Source organism: Neovison vison, chromosome 5 (assembly GCF_020171115.1).
Source record: "Neovison vison isolate M4711 chromosome 5, ASM_NN_V1, whole genome shotgun sequence".
Taxonomy (NCBI): domain Eukaryota; kingdom Metazoa; phylum Chordata; class Mammalia; order Carnivora; family Mustelidae; genus Neogale; species Neogale vison.
The window spans coordinates 91671769-91692907 of NC_058095.1; the positions used below are offsets into that span (position 1 = coordinate 91671769).

Consider the following 21139-nt stretch of genomic DNA (forward strand, 5'->3'; position numbering starts at 1 on the left):
CCGTGGTGGCTCTTTACCACGATTGGAACCGCTGAGTCGACCGCCGTGGACATCCATCTGGTGGGAGCCATAGACCACTGGGCCTCTGGAATCAGAGCTCAGGGAAGCAGATTAAACCAGAAGATTTGAGTTACATGGGAGGTTTGTCCTTTTACATAACAATGTTAAACTCCTTTATCTTTTGTAATTGGTTATTATTAAGCATTTCTCACAAAAACTGAACAGAAAATCTAATGGAAGGAGCTTCACGTATCTTCACACAAGGATCCCCAGAACTGTTAATAACCACGTGACAAAGAACAAGTGTTCCTTATATAGTCTAGTTAGGGAACCGCTACATTCTACATAGGGAGCTCAAAGGTGCTCTTTGTCTGCCATCCCTTAAAAGACTGCCACCACCACGTCTAAGGAGCTGGGAAAGCAGACGTTTGGGAGGCAGAGAATTCGGATTTGCAATCTGCGGTTGATTGGGCAGGCATCCAATATTCTGGAATCACAAACACTCAAAGGTCAGGCAGGCCAAAAATGACTGATAAAGAAGAGAAAAATCTGTGTGCTGGTTGGAGATGAAGGACCCGTGGTAGACACTCGCCGCTGGGTTCCTGTTCTGCACCAACGGCCAAAGTGCTGTAGGAGTCATCCAGCCCTGGCACAGGGATCAGGTGTGATATGGGATGCTGGGAACTTACCTCTAGGCCCCGGGACCTGGCGGGGAGCTTCCCAATAGACCTGACAAATTAAAAAACGTGTGTGTGCACAGGTGTTGTGGGGGTAAGCGGGTGCTCATGGAATGTTTTTGTACTAGCAAAAGGGTCCACAGCGAAGAGCCTCTGGTACTTGGTGCTTGAGAGCTCCCAAAGTAGATAATGCGATCCTTATTCCCGAGGACCTTCCAGGCACTCAGAGGCGCCCAGCCCTTCGTGAAGGACCTTCAGACATCTCCAGGGTATAATAAACATGAGTGTGCGGGATCTGTTCTGTAGCTGGAAAGGCCAAAGAAATCAAAAGTGGGGGCATATCCCCACGGATAGCCCAGGGGACGTGATGGAAAATGATGGACTTCAAAGCAGAGCGTGGCATCTTTATTACCCTCACATCCTTCTCGGAGGGGAACCGGGCCCTTTGCAACAAGGTCTCTGGCCTCAGATGAGTTCAGGCCCCTGAGAGCCTGAGCTGTGAAAGTGTTATTTATAAGCTCCTGCACCTGTAGGGGACAGTAGAGTACCACGCAGACCCACAGAGGACATCGTCCACACCTGGGCCTCGGCCAGTTGGAATGGATTTTGCTTGGTGCTTTCTGAGAGTTGTAGGGAGGCACACTAACGCTTTTCGGTCTCCTGAAGAATCACGGAGTTCGTTTGGTACCTGGAAAACAGAAAAGACAAAAGTAACCATAAACAAAATGAGAAGGCGGACACACTAGGGAACAACACTGGCTGGACAATGACAGATGAAGGCTGAGCATCCTTACTCTGTAAAGCTCATGCAAATGCTCAGAAAAGTAACAAGACTGCAACAGGGCCATGGGCACAGGCATATGTAGGGATGTCTTTTCCCTGCTGGGGAAGCCCACTCTGGAGGTAGAGACAGAGAAACGCCAGGAAGCCTCACTTGCTGCTTGCCTAGCAGATTCATATTGGTGTGTGTCCAGTTCTGACCGATGAGACATCATGATGTGGACTCAGGCTTTGGGGAAAGTACAGGAGAAAGAGGGGCAAGCGGGACTTCCTTCCTCTTTCCATCTTGCTGGTGAAGCGGGCTAAGTCAAGGGTTCATCCTCTGGCTGCTTGGAGGGCCCCAGCAGGCCGTGACCGTGAGGGTATCCCAAAGAAAATCACAGAACGTTTGACCACAGCCTTTAAGTCACTGATGCTCTGAGTCAAGTCTCCAACAAATGTGAGGTTTTTCAATAACCTGTTGTTGCTGAAGCTGTTTTTAGGTTAAGTATTCTGTTGCTTGGGATGGAGTCATCCTAACTAATAAAAGATGAAATAGGTAATTTTTGGAGGAGGAAATGACAGTCATCTCATAAAGATATGCATAGTGTTTTGCCTCACTAACAGTTAAAGGAAATCCAAACCAGAATGGCGCTGTTATTATTTGATTATCAGATTTGCAAACATAACGATGTATGTGTGCCAGGATGGCTCCCTTATCCACACGTGATGAGAGAGCTCATTGGCATGATGTGTTTGTGAAGGGGTTTTATGATATATATGACGATGTGAAAGTTCTTCCTCTTCGAGTCACTATTCTATGCTGAACATCATCAGAGATTCGAACAAAGAGGCGTTGACTTTTTATTTGACATCTTCATGTACAATGTTTTATGGGCTATTTTAGTTTTCTATTGGTACTATTGCAAATGATCACAAACGTAGGGCTTAAAACAATACAAATGTATTATCTTATAGTTCTGAGGTCAGAAGTCTAAAGTCAGGATGTTGGCAGAGGCACCTTCCTTCTGGGAGCTCCATGGGAGGATCTGTTTCCTTGCCTTTCCAGCTTCTAGAGGCTGCCTGTGTTCCTTGGCTCCTGCCACTTCCTCCTGTCACTTCGACCCCCACTTCTATGGCCACAGCTCCTTTATCTCCAGGTTTCCTGCCTCCCTCTTAGATGAACTCTTGGGTTAGGGATGCCTTGGTGGCTCCCTGGGTTAAGTGTCTGCCTTTGGCACAGGTCATGATCCCCACGGCCTGGGGTCCAGTCCTGCATCGAGCTTTTTGCTCAGTGGGGAAGCCTGCTTTTCCCTCTGCCTGCGACTCCCCCCGATTGTGCTCTCTCTCTCTACCTGACAAATGAAATCTTAAATAAATAATAAATAAAATGAACCCTGGGCTATAGTGGGCTCACCTCGATGACATCCTCATCTCTAGACCATTAACTTAGTCACACCTGCAAAGTCTCTTTGCTGTATAAGGTCACAGTATAGACTCTGGGGATTAGGGCATGGGCACCATTGGGAAGGCATTGTTCTGTCTGCCACACAGGCATTTCCAACTTAAAATATAAGAAACGTCAGTTCTGTGTTCTTTTTTGCCCCAAACACTGCCTCTTTTTTTTCCTCATATCTCTGTGCCATGATCTACACAGTGGTCCAGCCCAGCAAACTGAGTGTCAAACTGAGTGTCAATCCTGGCTCTTCCCTCTCTTATCCCCCATGTCCTGTTGTCATCTGTGAGTGTCACTTGTGTAGCCAGCACTGTTCTAGGCACAGAGACTCAGAGATGAGGGGACACATGGGGTCTCTGCTCAGAGGTGAACGCACAAGGAGATATCACTGAGCTATCAATGCTTTAAAAAATAAAACCGAGGCAGTGTGATGTGTAGATTGGCTGGGGAATAGGTGGTCAGAGGAGGAGGTCTCTCTGAAGGTGAAGGATTTAGTTTGCGATTTGATAAGGAGTCAATCACACAAAAGTCTCAAGGTGGTACAGCCCAGGTGGGGGTAAGAGCTTGAGCCAAGTCTTGTGGTAGGGACAGGCTTCTGTTGCTCAGGGATCTGAAAGAGCAGAGAGATCAAGGGCAAAGGAGAGATGAGGCCAGAGGAGAAGGTAGGACCTAGTAGACCAGAGCAAGGACTGTGGACGTTGTTGCCAGGGAGCAAGCCTCTTGTTTCTATCCTGTCTCTGCCCTCGTAACCTGACCCACAGCCACCTCTCACTTGACTACCATCATTGCCTTCCTCTTGGCCTCCCTCCTTGAACTTTGCCTCTACCGATCATTTTCTACATGATAGCCAAAGTGATACAGGTCTTTGGCAAATTTCATGGCTGTCCCAACATTCTCCCACTGTCTATCTATCTGTCCTGCAGCGGCTTGATAACTGAAGACCCTATTTCCCAGACTCCATGATCTTGGCTTCCAGAAGCACCTTAGGCTCAGCTTAAATCAGATGTACTGGTGGGCCATGTGAGTTAGCTCAAAGAGAGGCAGGGAGAGAGACACACCCCATAAATGTGGGTCTCCCAGGTGTGGCTTTTACAGGTGTGTCTTGTACATGTGGGTCTAGTAGGTGTGGCTGACACAGGTGCAGAGAGCCTCTGCAGCTACAGTGGAAGCTGTGGACGTGGGATTGCTGCCTCCATGGTGTGTTCTGGAACCAGCAGGTGCTGCCTCACTTGCCAGATTCCACAGCTTCCTGACTGCAGCAGACGTAATGGCTTCCCTGGCGGGTGAGCTCTGTGGTGATGTTCCAGAAACCCCTCCTCGAGGCCCAGTCCACAGGCTGTCCTTCCAGCCCTTCCAATAATCTGCAGGCAACTAACTACCCGGGTTAGATTTCTTTCTATGTAAAAGAGTGAGAGTACTTTCTGTGATCTTCTGTGGATCTTGGAATACAAAAGGACCACCCTGATCGTATCACTTACCTGCTTCTCGACCAGAGAATAAACCCCAACATCCAATGCCTATGAGACCCCTCATCTTAATTTCAGCACATTCTCCTTTCCTCTATATCTGTCAGGTCCCGGCTTAACGTTACTTCCTCAGAGAGGCCTCTTGCGTCTAGGGCTGCTATAACCAAGTGGCACAGATGGGGGCGGGGTGGGCAGCTTGAATAGCAGTAATGTATTTTCTCGAGTGCCAGAGGCCAGAAGTCTGCAGTCAAGGCACCAACAGGACTGGTTCCATCTGAAGGCTGTGAGGGAGAATCTGTTAGGGTTCTCTCCCCTTGGTTGGTAACCTGTCTTCATGTTCATGCGGCACTCTCCCTATGTGTGTCTCTGTGTCCAAATTTTCCCTTTTAATAAGCACACCAGTCATATTGGATGGGGCCCCCACCCAAACGCCCTCATCTTAATTATATCCGCAATGATCTTTCTAAATTCTAATTTCATTCTGGGGTCCTGGGGCTTAGGGCTTCAACATATGTATTTGGGTGGGGAAGCACAACTGAGATCATGGCAGTCAGGTTTCCAATTATAAGCTGTCGTCAAACTCCACTTTTTCATCCAAGTGGTCAGTGCAGTGTACAGCAATGTAGGCATTTGGCTGGCTGATGTCTTGCAACCAGACCATAAACTCCATTGGCTGGGAAGATTGTGTCTGCTTTGTGGGTTGCTGCATTCCAGCACTTTGCACAGTGACTGGTGCATAACAAGTGAGCAAAAATGATTCATCAAATTAGGAAATTAATGAATTGATAAATAATGATTATCTCTAATAGCTAATGAAAGACCTAAAAGTCTAGCGATAGGCAAATGGCCAAATCAACCAAGACACAGCTGTTTATTACATAGCTATTATAGCTATTTATTACATGGTTGTTAAAATCATGTAATTCTGTTTCTGAAGAATTCCCAGCCCCCCTTTCTGGTAACCATCAGTTTGTTCTCTGTATTTAAGAGTCTGTTTTTTGGTCTCTCTTTTTTTTTTTAACTCATTTGTTTTGTTTCTAAAGTTCTACATATGAGTGAAATGATATGGTATTTGTTTTTCTCTGACCTGCTTATTTTGCCTAGCAGAATACTTTCCAGCCCCACCCATCTTGTAAATGATGAGATTTCATTCCTTTTTATGGCTGAGTAACATTCTATTGTTAATACGTACAACATTGTCTTTATCCATTCATCTGTGAATCGACACTCAGGCTGCTTCCATATCTTGATTATTGTAAGTAAAGCTACAGTGAACGTTGGGTTGCATGGATCTTTTCAAAGTCATATTCTTTGGATAAATATACAGTAGTAGAATTACTGGATCGTATGGCATTTCTATGTTTAATTTTTTGAGGAACCTCCATACTGTTTTCCACAGTGGCTGTACCAGTTTGCATTCCCACCAAGAGAGCACGAGGGTGTCTTTTTCTCTGTATCTTCACCAACACCTGTTGTTGCTGAAGAATTTTGAACAATGTAGGAAAATGCTTATTATTTGTCATTGAGTGACATAATAGAATATAACTATTTGTGCAATATTATTTGAAAAAAGAAGAAGAAAATGAGGTAGAGTCCAGCATTGACCTTTGCAGTAATTGGAACCCTTGATACAAACTAGAATCAAGTTTGTAAGTTTCCATATAGAATTTATTCAACAATTCTGATTATTTGCTCAGTGCCTTCCTGTCAGAGCAAAAAAATGATTCAGATCCTATTAACTATCCTATATCTTTGGGGCTTAAAATATGGTGCTATGAGGAAATAAATAGGGCCTTGATGGTACTTCTCTGGGCTAAGATAATCTTACTTTTAGTCTCTCATTCTGTCATTAATAAAATAATGTCTGATCATATGTAAAAATGATGGGTTTCAACTCCTTAGGTTGCATATTTGTTCCTTAAAATTAAAACTTTTTTTCTGATTTCAGAACTAATATGTGCTTATTATCAAAGAATTAAATGTCAAAGTAAAATAGAAATTGAAGTATTCTAAAATTCTGCCTCAAAACAATAATCATTGTATCATAATCCTGGTAATATTCTTCCAGAATGTACTCTAAATATACATATATGCTACATTAATAGCACACAAGCACTGTGCAGAAAGGAACCCACACTATGTGATGGTCTGCAAATTGCCTTTTCATTTTAAAACATTTCTTGGCCACTGTTTCACATCAGTTTCCATGCACCTCTCTGGTTCCTTTTATCTGGAGAGTCTCAGACTTTGACTTGGTCACTTAGGGTCTGAGAAAATGAACAGAAGCAACCGGTTGTCTTTCCAAGAGCTGAATGGCCAGGGTCCAGGTGCCCAGATTGGTTCATACTCTTTTGCTTATTGCTTTTCCCGGCATGGAGTCCATGTTCACCAACCACATGTGCTGGTGTGATCGGAGGAATCGTGTGTGGAGTCCTTTTTGGGTGGAAGCTATTCCGTAAAGTAGAAGAACAGAGCCAGGGCTATCCTGTGCCTGCTGCAGTTAAAATCCTACTACTCTGCAGAATTTTCTGGAGCTTCCCAAGATTGGAGGAGTTATTTTACCATTGTTCAGAACTGTGACCCGGTCTGTAAAACTGTGTAGTGGGGCTAAGAATACAGTCAATATCTTTTAAGTGGTGTGGTGATGCTATGGGATGTGGGGTTTTTGTGTGTGTGTGTGTGTGTGTGTGTGTGTGCGTGTGTGTGTTTGTGTGTGTGTGTGTGAATATGATCTCAGCATCATGAGATCGAGCCCTGTGTTGGTCTCTCATTTGGCATGGGGGTGGGAGTCTTGCTTGAGATTCTCTCTCCCTCTCTCTCTGTCCCTCACTCCTTTTTCTTTCTTTCTAAAATAAATAAATCTTTTTAAAAATAAAGGTTATTATAGTCTGTAAATAGAATTTTTTCTCACAAATCTGGAGTAACATGAAGCTCCAAGACTGATTTTCTGCTCTCTTTTCCCATCTCCTCTCTGAGTAAGGGCTTGTGCTGGGAAGACCCAGTGTCACCTTTCCAGGGAATGATGAATCCTATGACACTCAAGGTAAACAAGGATGTTATCTTCCAGCTGTGGGAAGACAAATATCTGTGGAGAGGAAAACTGCAATCTGAAGGTGTTGTGGGTTTTTTTTTTATGATTTCATTGCCTTGCATTAAAATATTATATAAGACAACCTATCAATTATCTCATATTAGAACAGTTTTTCACCAATTTAACTGAGCAATTCTGCTCACCTTTTTTCAGGGTATAGTACAAAGTTTAACAGCCAACAATTAGGACAAAGAGGCTCTGGGGAGCCTTATTTCTGTCCACGATGCATACATCACCCATGTTTATTGGCTTCATCCCCGAAACTAAGCTAGGCACCAGACATGTCCTTTTATGTCAGAATCAGGAGATACATTTCCTGGAACAGCGATCGCAGATTATTTCATGCCATGGAGACTTATGTGAAGCAAGTGACGAGGGTACACAAAAAAGGACCTTGAGCCTGACCCTTGATTTTGAACCCTCACTGACACATTATGATGGTATTTTCCTTGTCTAGCCTCTGGGCAGCAGACCGCTGGAACCTGTCTGCTGGCCCATGTCCTGGGATCGCTCCACAGTCCAGCTTACAGCGAGCTCTGGGGCAGGGAGGGGAGCACTGTCCCGGTCAACCTGCACCTGGAGCAAGGTTCTGAACACAACAGGAGAGTGCTTGGCAAACGTTGCTCTGTCACTTAGACTTAACTCACTTGGAATTTCTTTCTGTTTCTAGTGTGCTTTCTGAAAGGAGTTCAAGAAACAGAAGCAATTTGAGGTTGGGGTTAAACCTGACTCCATCTTCACTGCAGGTATTACTCTGTATGTATTTTTTTTTATTTATTTACTAGAGAGAGTGACAGAGAGCATGAGCAGTAGGAGAGGAAGAAGCAGGCTCCCTACTGAGCAGGGAGCTCGATGCGGGGCCTCAATCCCAGGGCCCCAAGATCATGACCTGAGCCGAAGGCAGACGTTTAACCAACTGAGCCAGCCAGGCACCCCTTTTCTTTTCTTTTTCCTTTTTAAAGATTTTATTTTCATGGTGCCATCTTGATCACTGACAACCACAAGCCTTCTTATGTGGCAGAGCTGTGGTTTGAACACAGACTTGGCTATGCCATCCTAAACTTGTTTATGCTGAGACAGGGCCAATAAAAGCTGAGAAATCGGCTTAGTCTTCCTGAAGATGCAGGCTACACATGCAAGTATATCATAGTTGTTACTTTCGAAGAGGCAATAACTCATTAAAGAAATTTTTTTATCATTTTATCTATCATTTTCATTTCTTTTATCTCATTTATATATTATATGTTTCTATATAAATACATATTTATATATAATAAAAATTATATATTTATCCATCATTATTATCATGGTAATATAATATAATAATATAATGATATCCATTATTATCACTGATCAATATTAATGGAAAATTTTAATCTATAACTTAACCATGTTCAATGCAAAGTGCTTTCTGTGCTTTATCTCATCGAATACACACATGTACACAAACAGGATCTGGTAAGGCAGATGCAAGCATCATCCCCATTTTACAGGTGACAAAATTAAGGCTTTAAATACTGTATAGCCCAAACAGTCTTGAAAAAGAATAAAGTAGGAGGACTTCCATTCCCCGATTTTAGAACTTAACTACAAAGCTGCAGTAATTGAAACAATGTGGTTCTGGCCCAAAGAGAGATATGTCGACCAACAGGATAGAATAGAGAGCCTAGAAATAAACTCTTGTGTTTTTGGTCACATGAACTGTTGACAAGGAAGCCAAGAGACACGCAATGAGAGGAAAGACCATCTTATCGACACATGCTGCTGGGAAAAATGGACATAAGCTTGCAAATAATAACCCTTACCTAACGCCATATACAAAAATTAGCTCCAGTTGGAGCAAGGATCTCCACATAAGAGCTACAATGATAAAACTCTTAGAAGAAAACAGGACAACAGCTTCATGAGGTTGGAGTTGGCAATGACTTCTTGGATGCAACACCAGAGGCACAGGTAATTAAAGAATTGTACAAACTGGACTTCATGAAAACTAAAAAATTGTGTGCATTGAAAGACACGGTCAATGGAGGAATGAGGCAACCCATAAAATGGGAGATGATATTTGCAAATCATAGCTGATAAGGGATTAATATCCAGAATAAATAAATATATATATGTATATTTATGATTAAAACACAACGACAGGAAAACTCAAACAGCCCAGTGGACAAAGCACTTGAGTAGATGTATCTCCAAGGAAGATACACAAATGGCTGTTCTTCACATGAAAAGATGGCACTAATTAGTAGGGAAACACAGATCAAAACCACAATGAGATGATGCTTCACACCTGTTATAGGACGGCAATTATCAAAAAACAAACAAACAGAAAATAACAAGGGCAGAAGAGGATGTGGGGAGATTGGAGCCCTGTGCCCCATTGGTGGGCACGTGTTCCAGTCATTGTGCAAAACTAGTCAGTAGTTCCTTCAAAAACTAAATATAGGATTATCATAAGGTTCAGCAATTTCACTTCTAGATATATATCTAAAAGATCGGGTGAAATCTCCAAAGATCCTTGTTCACTCGTGCTCAGAGCAGGATTACTCATAATAGTTAAAAGGCAGAAGCAACCAAATGTCGAGGAACGGGTATACAGAATGTGGCGTACGCATATAAGGGAATATTAATCAGTCCCCAAAGAGAAGGGAATTTCAACATATGCTACAGCATGGATAAACCTTGAAGACATTATGCTGAGTAAAGTAAACGGTGAACCAGTCACCAAAGGGCAAATATGGTGTGGTTCCCCATATGGGAAATGCTGAGAGTAGTCAAATTCACAGAGACAGAAAGTAGGACAGTTGTTGCCAGGGGCTGGGAGGAAGGGAGAAGAGGGAGCTAGTGTTAATGGTGTGATGGTTAATTTTATGGCCACGGGGTGCCCAGATATCTGGTTAAGCATTATTTCTGGATGTGCCTTCGAGGCTGTGGAGAGCCCGGACTAATATAAATGGATACAGGGTTTCTGTTTTGCAAGGCAAGAAAGGTTCTGGAGATGGATGGTGGGGAAGTCTGGATCGTGTATAATGCCACTGAACTGTGCCTTGAAAAACAATTAAAATGCTAAATTTTATGTTATATGTATTTTCCCATCATTTAAAAAAATGGGGGAACAAAAGAATAGCGCAATTTGCTCTCAGCCACACAACTAGCAAATGATGGAGTTTGGATTTAAAGTCGGATCTTTGGAACACTGAAAAAAATAAAATTAAGATGTTAAAAAAAAAAATGAAGCCATGGCTTAAACAGCTTTGTTAAAAAAAAAAAAAAATTCGGGTCTTTGTGATTCCAAAGTTCTGATTCAACACCAGGCAGTGGGTCTGTCTGTGGGACTGAGGCTGATCATATGTTGCTTTATAGAATATTTTGCAGTTGAGGTGGCTGGCTTTGTGGCGTGCTACTCTGAGAACCCTGGGAAACAACCACTCACAAGGCAGAGAGAGCGGGTGGTGGTGGGGGCCTTGGGGAAGTCTGCAGAACCCCAGACGGGAAGCCATAGAGATAGTAAACAGGTGGGGCATGGACCCTGGTCACCATTCCCTCTATGTTCCCCTCACGTATCTGGAGCTGCCCAAGCACAAGGCTTTATCTGCTATGGCCCGTGGGAGGTGGGGAGGATGGAGGCCATTCCTGACCCCAGGCTCCTCCTCTCTGCAGCTCAGCTGCGGTGCCTTCTGCCCCTGCTGCAGAGCATATAAGAAAGAAATTAGGATCTGGTGGGGGAAATGACCCAAATGAGACAGAAATCCCTCACGGCACCTGGAAAATTCTACTGTCTAAGTGGGAATATGAAGGATGGTAACAGAACAGATACCAAGTTCACAAATGTGGGAAAATGTCTTTCTTTCTCTGTCACCCTCAGTTTTCAGGGACAGACACTGGGACAAGGAGCCAGTAGCTTTTTCGCAACAGCTGCTGATGTTTTATGAATCTACTGTGTGTCAGGTAGCCTGTTGTTTGCCCTCTTCCTTCACCTTCAGGAATAGTGGTTGGAAATTACTAGTTGGTTCCTCTCTCCCTTGGACCCATGACATACCACAGAACTCCCTCAGTAAATTACTTTTTTTTTGCTTAAGTCAGTTTAAATAGATTTCTGTTACTTTCAAGGGTCTGTGACTAAAGTGGTTCATACTCATTTTATAGATGATGAACCTGAAGCTGGAGGAATTTAAGGATACTCCCAAAGCCAGCAAATGGCAGTAACAGCCCGTGACCCCGGGTCTGTTTGGCACTAAGGTCAGCCTTTTCCATGTGCTGCCTCCCCGAGGGGTTGTCGTCACAGGATGTGGTCCAGTAGACAATAGCGTCACTGCTCTACCCGGAAGGGAGAGGAATGGGCTGAGCAGGGGCCTGAGGTTGGCGACTGGCCAGGCCTGCCAGGAGAGAGTGGGTTGGGGGTGGAGGTCCATGAGGAGCATCCAGGGAAAGGCCCACCTTGAGGAAGAAACTTCTAAGACAGAGGCTCTTGGCACTCAGAACAATCTCTTCAGCCTTGACCCTTCACCATCTAGGGGAGGCTTCCCTTCTAAGTTATTAATACCACAAGTACTGGCACAGGTCTTTCTTGGATGTAGAGTTTTGAAAGTAGGATTAGTGATAAATATTTTATATTCAAAATCATTAGCTTGAAGGCAGCTTTTGGCTGGAAAGCTCTAGGTGGATTTTGATTTCCCACTTTCCTGTTCCCTGTCCTGCCCGCCCCCCATACACACCTAGGTGACAGAGTCCACGTGTGCTGAGGACAGAATGTCCCGTCTGAAGGACAGACAACCTATCCGAGGTGCTTTTCCCAAGCATACAGTTTCTACTCTGCAACACGTAAGTCTCAGTCTGGGTTGTTGGTTCCCTGAGGGGGCGGGACCACCAACGCTGCCAGCAGGGGCTCAGGGCTCTCCAAGTGAGGGAAACACTGGGCAGCTCTGGCCTTGGAGAGATTTTACACACCTGAAGGACAATCTGTGTAGTTGGAGGATACCTGTACTCTGTGGGGGGAAGCCTGCTTTGCCCGTTTTCTTCAAAGACAACCAGACATGTCTCTAGATGTGGAGACAGCTTTTCTTACTGGTTGGGGAGGGGGGTTCCAAAGGGTTTGCTGAGGTTGGCCTGAGCAGAGTGAACTCACCCCTTCGCCTACCTTCTTACCTGGACTGTTCACCTGGAGGCAGATGCTGTCAGCAGCACGAACCTTTCTGTTGTGGTAAAGCAGGTGACATCCCTCTCCGTTTCCTGTCTCCTGCCTTTGTGCGTTGGTGACTGACCTGGTACCATCTGACCGTTCCACCCTGTCCTAGGCTGGAACAGATTCCCATCCCTACTCTGGTTGGCACTCCGAGATAGACCCATCCTGGCCTTTCTGAAAACATGGGGGCATAAAGATATTGTTGTATAATTAAAAGACTGAAAAAAAAATCAGTACCCAAGACTCCATATTTAAAATATCCGATGAACAAAAAAAGCTAACGCCGTGACTCATCAGTTGGACTGTCGGATCTGTGGACCATGGCTGAACCTCCCCTAATTCACTCGTCCTCAACCCTGCTGATGTTTCACACCGGCTCGTGCGAAGAGTAGACATCTGAGATATCCAGGGGTCCAAGCAAGCCATTCATTTACCCTCTCTTCATCCCTCAGGAGGACAAGCCACTTTAATTGGAAGAATCACAAATTGCTGTGTTGAATCGAACCCGTATAGTAAGTAGTCTTAGTAGAGAAACCCTTGTAGATTTTAGCTTAAATGAGCCTTTCAGTGATTTTGAATTATGATTCTTCTCACAGTATAGAGTAACACAGCTCCTGAATTTTTTTTTAAGATTTTATTTCTTTACTTGATAGACAGAGCCTCAGTGAGAGAGGGAACACAAGCAGAGGGAGTGGGAGAGGGAGAAGCAGGCTCCCTGCTGAGCAGGGAGCCCGATGTGGGGCTCCATCCCAGGACCCTGGGATCATGACCTGGGCTGGAGACAGATGCTTAACTGACTGAGCCACCCTGGTGCCCCTCTGAAAGTTTTTAAAAAGCATCTGTTTATTTATTCATAGAGCAAACGTTTGCTGAGCACCTAGTTGGTGTCAGGCGCTATGCGGGGTCCCGTGGCTGGCCCTGTAGCCGGTCAGGGACCATCCGCCCTTGCAGAGGGCCACTGCTTAGGGCAGAGAGCCAAGTAGGTGAACCCTTGCCGGAGGGAATATGCTCTCCTGGCAAACATGGGTTGTATGGGCGGTGTAGATAGAAGGAATCAGGACTCCTGGGAAGGTGTGTGGAAGCCAGGTGTCTGTGTTCAGACCTGGCAGGTGACTGGGAGTTAGCGAGCAGCAGGAGGACAGTGTTACAAGCAGAGGGACGTTAGTGGCAAATGCCCAGAGGTGAGGGAGAACATGGCGCCCACTTCAGGGACTGAACTTCATTGTTGGTGCTGGGGGGCATGGAGGGTTGGGAAAGGGATAAAATGGTGAGAACTTCTTCTGGAGAGACAAGCATGAGCTAGGTGACCAAAGGCAGAGAGAACATGGTCAGAAATTTGGACTTTTGTCCTGAGGCCAATGGGGAGCCACTGAAAAGCTCTTAGCAGGGAAGTTACGTGATCCAACTGACATTTTAGGAAGATTGCTTTGGCTTCAGGATGGGAAGTGGGTTGGAGGTGGTGGGGAGAGTGTGGGTGGGAACCTGCTTAGGAAGCCATTGGAGGGATGTAGTTGGAGGTCTGGGAGCCTGAACCAGAGAGGAGAGGGAGCCGAGCGGGCAGAGGGAATATATTTGCAGCATTAGACCGACTATGGGAGGGAGAAGGAGTGGTGGACGGTGATCCCACGACTTCTGTGTGAGCAGATGGATGGAAGTTGGTGGATTCTCCAGGAGGTGGGACACGAAGAGAATCAGGCTGGGGTGGGGGGCTGGGTTGCCATGGGGAGACGTAGTTACACTGGTTTTGGACAGCTGAAGCTCCAAATGATAATGTCCAGAAGGCAGGCAGACCTTTTGAAGCCACAGGAAAGGATGGTGAGGTCCATCACCACAAACCTAGTATCTAAAGACATAGGGACAAAGGTGCTGGCCCAGGAGAATGGGTGCATGGAGAAGTGGGGAGACAGAGGCCTGGGACAGGACTTCTCAACGACAGCACTGCTGACACCTTGGGCTGCATAATTCCATGGTGGAGAGTGTCCTATGCATTACGGGGTGTTTAGCAGCATCTCTGGTCTCTATCAGTAGAGCTCCCTACTTGTGATAGACACGATTTCTTCTGGTCATTGCCAGATCCCTCCTGAGGCCTGAAACGGTCCTCTCTTGAGAATCATTGGCCTACGACAAAATAACGAGAAACATGAATTTTTAGAAAATGGGAAGAACCTGAAAAGGAGAAAAGGAGGAACCTGGGAAGGAGACTGGGAAGCAACGGCCAGAGAAGAGGGAAGAAAATCAGGAGAGTTTGAGAAACTAGAAAGTATTTAGAGGGGGACGAGTGGGTCTGAGCTGTCAAATATGCTGAGAGGCTGGGGACGAAGATGAGGACCCCACCAGAAGTAGGGTCAGGAAGTGGCCCACCTGTGTGCCAGGAGCCCCAAGAGGAGGTGGCCTGAATGGGGCAGTGGGTGGGAGGGGGACAGAAATCAAGATGGTGAGGCTTTCCTGTCAGGAGTGGTGGGAGGGCAGTGGCTGGAGAGGGTGACTATGGACGGCACTTTCAGGAGGCGGGGCTGTGGACCGGAGACATGGCTCTGAAGGCGGTGAGGGATCCCAGGAGCTTTTGGTTAAGATGAGAGAGACTTGTCCACGGGCAGTGGTGCTGGGAGGGGTGGCTGATGAAAGTGGGGAGAGGGGAGGGGGTGAAGCTGCAGGAGCGATGGAAGCAAAGGACAGGAGGGGATGGGAAGCCAGACATGGGGGAGAAAAGCCGCCTCTGTCTGGTCCTGGGAGGGGAGGATAGGAAGCACAGAGGCTGAGGACATTCCCGTATGGAGGCTTCTGTTTACCAGAAAAGCAGATGAGCTCATTTGCTGGTGAGGCCACAGAGGTGTGAGTGAGCAGGAGAGTTGGAACAGCTGTTATTGGGAATGGGTGAGAGAACACAACAGGAGACCAGAGTTTGGTGGGGGGGTGACGGTGGAGGGTCAGAGCTGAGAGGCAGGTGAGGCTGGAGGCTGTGCCTTTATGGAGATGCCAACCTTCAGAGTCTGCAGCTTCCTCTAGCACAGCTCAGTTGCCTAGGGCTGGGGTTCCATGGAGGGACATCCGGCAAGGGAGCAGAGGCTGCTGATAAGAGGGGTTGATGGGATCACTGAAGAGTGTGAGCTCCTGAGGAGAAAGTGTGCCAAGGGGTCCCACTGTTCCTGTCACCCCACCAAGGACAGAGGGCCCCAAGGGAAGCATTACCAGTCCAGGGTCCTATGTGCTGTCTGTCCCACTCTGGAAGAGCCGGGGGGCAGAGGGGACTGGGGCCCATGTTAATCATTGGGCTATTCCAGTTGGTTTCCCCATTTTATAAGATCAGTTCTACTTCATGATCCAACTGGTTCACCCCTGTAAGTCACATCTGAAGACCCCACTGGCCAGAGGTGTAAGGGACTCATTCTATGACCTCAGCCTGTCGGATGACCCGAGAGCTGTGACCAGAACCAAGTCACGTCTCAACAGCCTGGCCACGTCCAGGGTTGTGTACCCAGTGCCTCTGTATTGAAGCCAGAGGGATTGTTCCAAAAGCACTAATTGGAAGGTGCCCGTTCACCACTTCAACCCTCCTGTGGTTTCCCATCATATCAAGAATGAAATGCAAACACACTGTCAGGGTTTCCCTGGGCTTGGGCTCTGCTTCTTTTGGAGCTTATCTGGCCTACTCTCTGCCTCATAGCTGTACTGGCATCCACTGCTCAGTCCTCCTACCCCAAGGCCTTTGCATGTGCTGATTCTGCAGGCGGGGACTACTCCCCCATCTTCCCAGGACTGGCTCCTTTTCATCATTCAAACTGGCTCACATGCCATCTACTCAGAGGTTTCTCTACTCAGCGTCAGACCATTCAGAGCTGTCCTCCGCAGCCAGGCAATCCTGATCACATTTCTTGGCTTATTGTCTTTATAGCATTTACTGTGGTTAAAATGACCTTGTTTTGTGTTTGCTCATTTACTGATCCTCTGTCTCTCTCATGGGAATGTCAGATCCCTAAGAGCAAGGACCACGTCTAGTTCCATGCTTTGCCCCTAGGGGGCAGCCCAGCTAGGATCACTTAGATGGTGAATGATACTTTGGACAGTGTCTCGCACACATTCAACATCTGTGGGGCGGGGGGATGCTGAGTTATTAAACAGGATTTCCTAGAGTCCAACTGCAGCTGCTTTGGAATAATCACATTTCCTATGATATCACAAAGCTGTTTGAAGAGCACCCATGAGCATCTCGTCTTCCAAAGTTCTCCTGGAGGGTGGCTTGGAGGCAGGTTCACTCAGGTGTGAATGAACGGTCAGTCTTGCAGAGGAGACTCAGCGCTGCCCTCCCGCCAGCGTCCTGTCCCCCAGGCCTGTTGTCGTTGCCCTGGGAGCAGGCTGGAGACAGGGGCAGTTTGCCAGGAATCTTAGCTCCAGCCTTTTGCCGTCTAACTCAATGCATCCAAAGATCAACAGAAATATCACCAAATCAGAAGCTGTCCTCAAATCCAAAGCTCACAATTAGCGAAGGTGAAGCTTCCTGAGCTGCGTTGGCACAAGGTCTGGAAACAGCCCTGAATGAAGCCACCTAGTGCCCGACAAAGGCAATCGTTTCTACCCAAACGAAAATGGAAAGATCCGCCAACTGCAGTGCCTCTGTCTGGTGCACTGACTGGGTGCTCGGGTTCCAGCAATCTTTAAGTCCCAACCCAGCCTTAGATGTGACCTGCCCTGCTAACTGAGGAGACACGGTTAAGGGGCGGAGATCGCTTCCCCTGTTGGAGGGCTCGAGGGTGCGCCTGAGATTATCAAAAAAATGACAAAGAGCTGTACCATCCCCTGCACTCTTGACCGTGTGTATTGAGAATGCTTTTGCCCTCCTAGATCATTTGTAGGAACAGAATCTGAATACTGGGAAAGCACACCTTGGGAGAGCTATTGATCCCTGAGAACCCAGGAGGACTAGCATCTTGGGATGAACACCCGGTGAGGCGCCCCCTGGGCAAGTGTCCACACCCCATCCCACCCCACCCCGCTTATGCCCAGCACTGGTTCTGAGGGTTCCAGATCAGCCGCGGCTCTCTGTTTCCCGCCTGCCCACAGGACGAGACTGTGAACCCAGAGGCTTTGCGTGCTGGCCAGGGCTCTCACGTGGCTGCGAGTGTGCTTGCACGGAGCTGGGAGGGGAGGGCAAGGCATGCCTGCGGCAGCACGCAGCTGTTCATGCTAACTCGTCAACCCTGCAAGTGGGGTAGCGGTGGGAATTTCCTCCTTCAGTGGGTGGGAACGCAGTGTCCCCGGGGCTCTCAAGACAACACTTGGGGGTCCCAGGTGAGGAGTCCTAGCTGTTGGGTGTGGCCCGCATTAGCTGGACTGAGTGGGGGGAGTTAGGAGAGGGACCAAGGCGGACCCTCTCCCAGGAGGGAGCACTGGGGGAGACCCTGCTTAATTGGCCTCGGGTTTGGGTTCATGTAACTGGATTATTGCCCGGGCTGGGCCTTGTTAAACCACAGAGCCTGGTTCCTTTCCTTTGTCACACTGGGGAATGACCCTAGAGGAATGTGGAAACTAGATTAGCAACAAGGTTCAAGGTTGGGGAGAGCAGTTGCTCACATAATTCCCAGAGTGTGAAAGAGGGGTGGAGGCTCTTTGTTATTTTATTCCATTTCCTTGTTTTCACTTTGTCCACTCTAGCCCCAACTACACATACGAAAAGTGGTGGTCTTCTCTTGTTTTTAACCCAACAGATTTTAAACTGGAGGGCAGGGATGCCACTTCCCCGGATAGGATTGGCACACAGCGATGGCAAGGGGTGCCTGGCGCCATGGGGCAGTGACAGGCCAGGCAGCCTGGTTTCCTGCCCCAGCTCTGTGTAGTTACTGGGCCACTGGTGGGCTGTTATTCTGCCTGCCAGCCTCAGTCTCCTCATCTGTGAAATGGTCCTAACACCTGCCCTACCATCTCATAGGACGGCTATGAAGATCATACTGACCAACTGTGAGGTGTCGGAGGTCTCGCCAAGGCTTCTGCTTCTTCTAGACTCCTCCCAGGAAAGTGATCACCCAACTATGCTGTGATTCGGAGTACAGGGCTTTACAGAGTAGAAAGCCAGGATGTAGCTTCACGGTTTTCAGCCATTTTCCCTAACTGATGTCTGGGAACTCTGAAGCATTCGGACCCCACCTAGCCTTCTGCGGACCACCGGGATACTGAGATCATGCTGTCACACCTGGGATATCACCCCACTTCACCCCTTGAACACTTTTAAGCCAGGAATGTCCCAGACAGGGGTAGACACCTAAGTGTTTCAATCATGCATCTGTCTGTCGATGGAAACTTTGCAGTAGGCTCCTTCGGGTAGGTGCCTCCCCTCGGATGTATCCATAGCCCCATCACCCGCATAACTTGTTCCCACCCTAGGGCCAAGGGCCAAGACTCCAGTCCCTGACTAAGGGATTTCATTAAAAATACAAAGCCTAAGTTCTTGAGAAGCTATTACCCAGCCCTTTGTAGGTGGGGCTGTCGTCTTCTGGGACTCCAGAATGTGAGCACCGATGAACACATGTGTGCACACAGGAGCGAGTGTGCCTGTGCACACAAACACTCACACCCCAGGAGGGAATGTGGGGTGGGATCTGATTACTAGTAGATTCCAAGAAGTTGATAGGAGGGAGGAAATTGGGAGGTATTTCCTACCTGTGACAGCACTCCTCTAACATCATAGCTATTATCCAACCTATGCCTGTGGACATCTGATAGAAAGACATGCTGGAATCATCCATATTTTGCAGGGAAGACCATCCCTGTGAGGCACAATGGCTTATCTAAGGTCCAAACCAGGTAAGCATAGAGACTTGTGTCTGAAACCAGGTGTGTTTGCAAGCTGGGGCCCTGGCTGCTCCCCGACCTTCCCTGGGGGCCTGTGGAGAGGGGTGTGTTGGGGTCACTGTACAGATAAGATGTGGCCTTGCATGCAGAAGGGGGATGAGGAGATGGCAGACGGGAGCACTGTTCATGTAGGGGTCCAACCAGGAGTGGGCCCTGGGAGGGGATCACAGGCAGTGATGTCACTGCCTGGATCACAAAGGCCCACAACTTGTAACCCCTGCAACCAGGACCCACACTCTAGTCCGGTATCAGGGCTATTTGGACAGAAACGTCTGACACAGAAAGATGTTTTTGTGTTGTCTACGTACATCCCGGGGCTCTGGGGACCAGAACCCCCAGGAAAACGACTTGTTCCCTTCCTGGAGACATTGGCTAAAACCACCCCCACGATGCCTCAGGGCGTTTCGAGGGATATGCCATAAGGTACTTACTACTGAGGAGACTATGCAATGCTCACCCCTCTGAACTGTCCTAGGGAAGCCCCAACACTTCCTCTGCAGTTTGAGGGGAGGAGGGATATGTGGGGTTTCCCGTTAATGGGCTGGAGGAGGAGAGTGAGCACAGTGGATACCCTGGTGATCCCTTCTTGTTCACACCAATGTCATGGTGGGCCGGGTTCACAGGGGATTCCTGAGGTGCCTCTTAGCTGTGCCAGAGCACATCCAAGGCCCTGAAGCTGGGCCACGTTTCTCTCCTTGGGGGAGGGCTCTGCATCCTGGGCTATGGTGTGTCTGGAATGGAGCGCCCTGGGTCTGAAGACCAGCAAAGGCCTCCAGACAGGGCTCTAAGGCCTCCTGCCTGGCTGCCGGGCACTGTCTTTACAGAACGCTCCAGAGGACATGGTGCAGGAGCTGAATGTTGACATCCCCTGCTCTCCTTCCTCGAAGGACAAGAAGCCGCACAGGGCCAACGGAGTCTGGCGCTGGCTCAGGGTGAGTGCAGGTGCTCGGGAGACCCGACCCCTGGGGCGCCGATGCAGCACCAAGGGCCTCACTTCCTAGAAGCCAGCCTGGCCTCCTAGAGTCCTGTACTCCCATGAATCTGCATCCCATCTATTCCCCAAACTGGCCCTCATGGTCCTGCCCACGCCTTCGATAGAAGCAGGGTTATTGTCCACATACTTATAGGAATATCATTAAAGAGACTTTAGACCAGATCTCATCCCGTTTATCTAGACTCCTTTTGCCCTGTGCTAGGCATTTTCCTAACTCGTGCTCCCAGGGGTCCCCATTGGCCCAACAGTTCCTTCCTCAGGTTATACAAATCTTGCAAATGATCATTTGCAAGAGTGAGTTGAGAGACTCTGATCCAAAAGGACATGGGGCCCATGGTACTCTGTCTCTTGCTCTGTGCTTTTGTTTTGACGGAACACATCTTTGGGGCCCCTAGGGTGAGGAACAGGGGCCTCACTGCACTGCACGGCAGTCCAGAAGGCCAGTCATTTATCACCGGCATCGAGCCCTTTACAGGGACAGGACTGGATATAATCCCCTTCTGTGGCCAATGAACAGGCTGCATCCTACAGCCTACGTGCCCTCCTATCCTAAGCCCTCTCACCTAAAACGTCTGTGTTCTCACCTCAAGAATGAGATGTGTTGCGTGCTGGGGTAGCTCAGGGGGTTCAGCCTCTGCCTGCAGCTCAGGTCATGGTCTCATGATCCTGGG

General features: G+C 47.8%; 1 protein-coding gene across 1 annotated transcript in view; it reads left to right on the plus strand.

The window, feature by feature from the left end:
- Positions 1-19412, plus strand: part of LOC122907425 — a 59454-nt gene extending 40042 nt beyond the window's left edge. Inside the window, exons 9-15 of the mRNA XM_044250293.1 lie at positions 8120-8195; positions 9162-9402; positions 12169-12270; positions 13084-13143; positions 17471-17572; positions 18555-18943; positions 19311-19412. Coding sequence (XP_044106228.1) covers positions 8120-8195; positions 9162-9356 — 271 coding nt within the window. The 3' untranslated portion in view covers positions 9357-9402; positions 12169-12270; positions 13084-13143; ... (1 more) ...; positions 18555-18943; positions 19311-19412. The remainder of the gene's footprint in view (positions 1-8119; positions 8196-9161; positions 9403-12168; positions 12271-13083; positions 13144-17470; positions 17573-18554; positions 18944-19310) is intronic.
- Positions 19413-21139: the final 1727 nt, after the last annotated feature.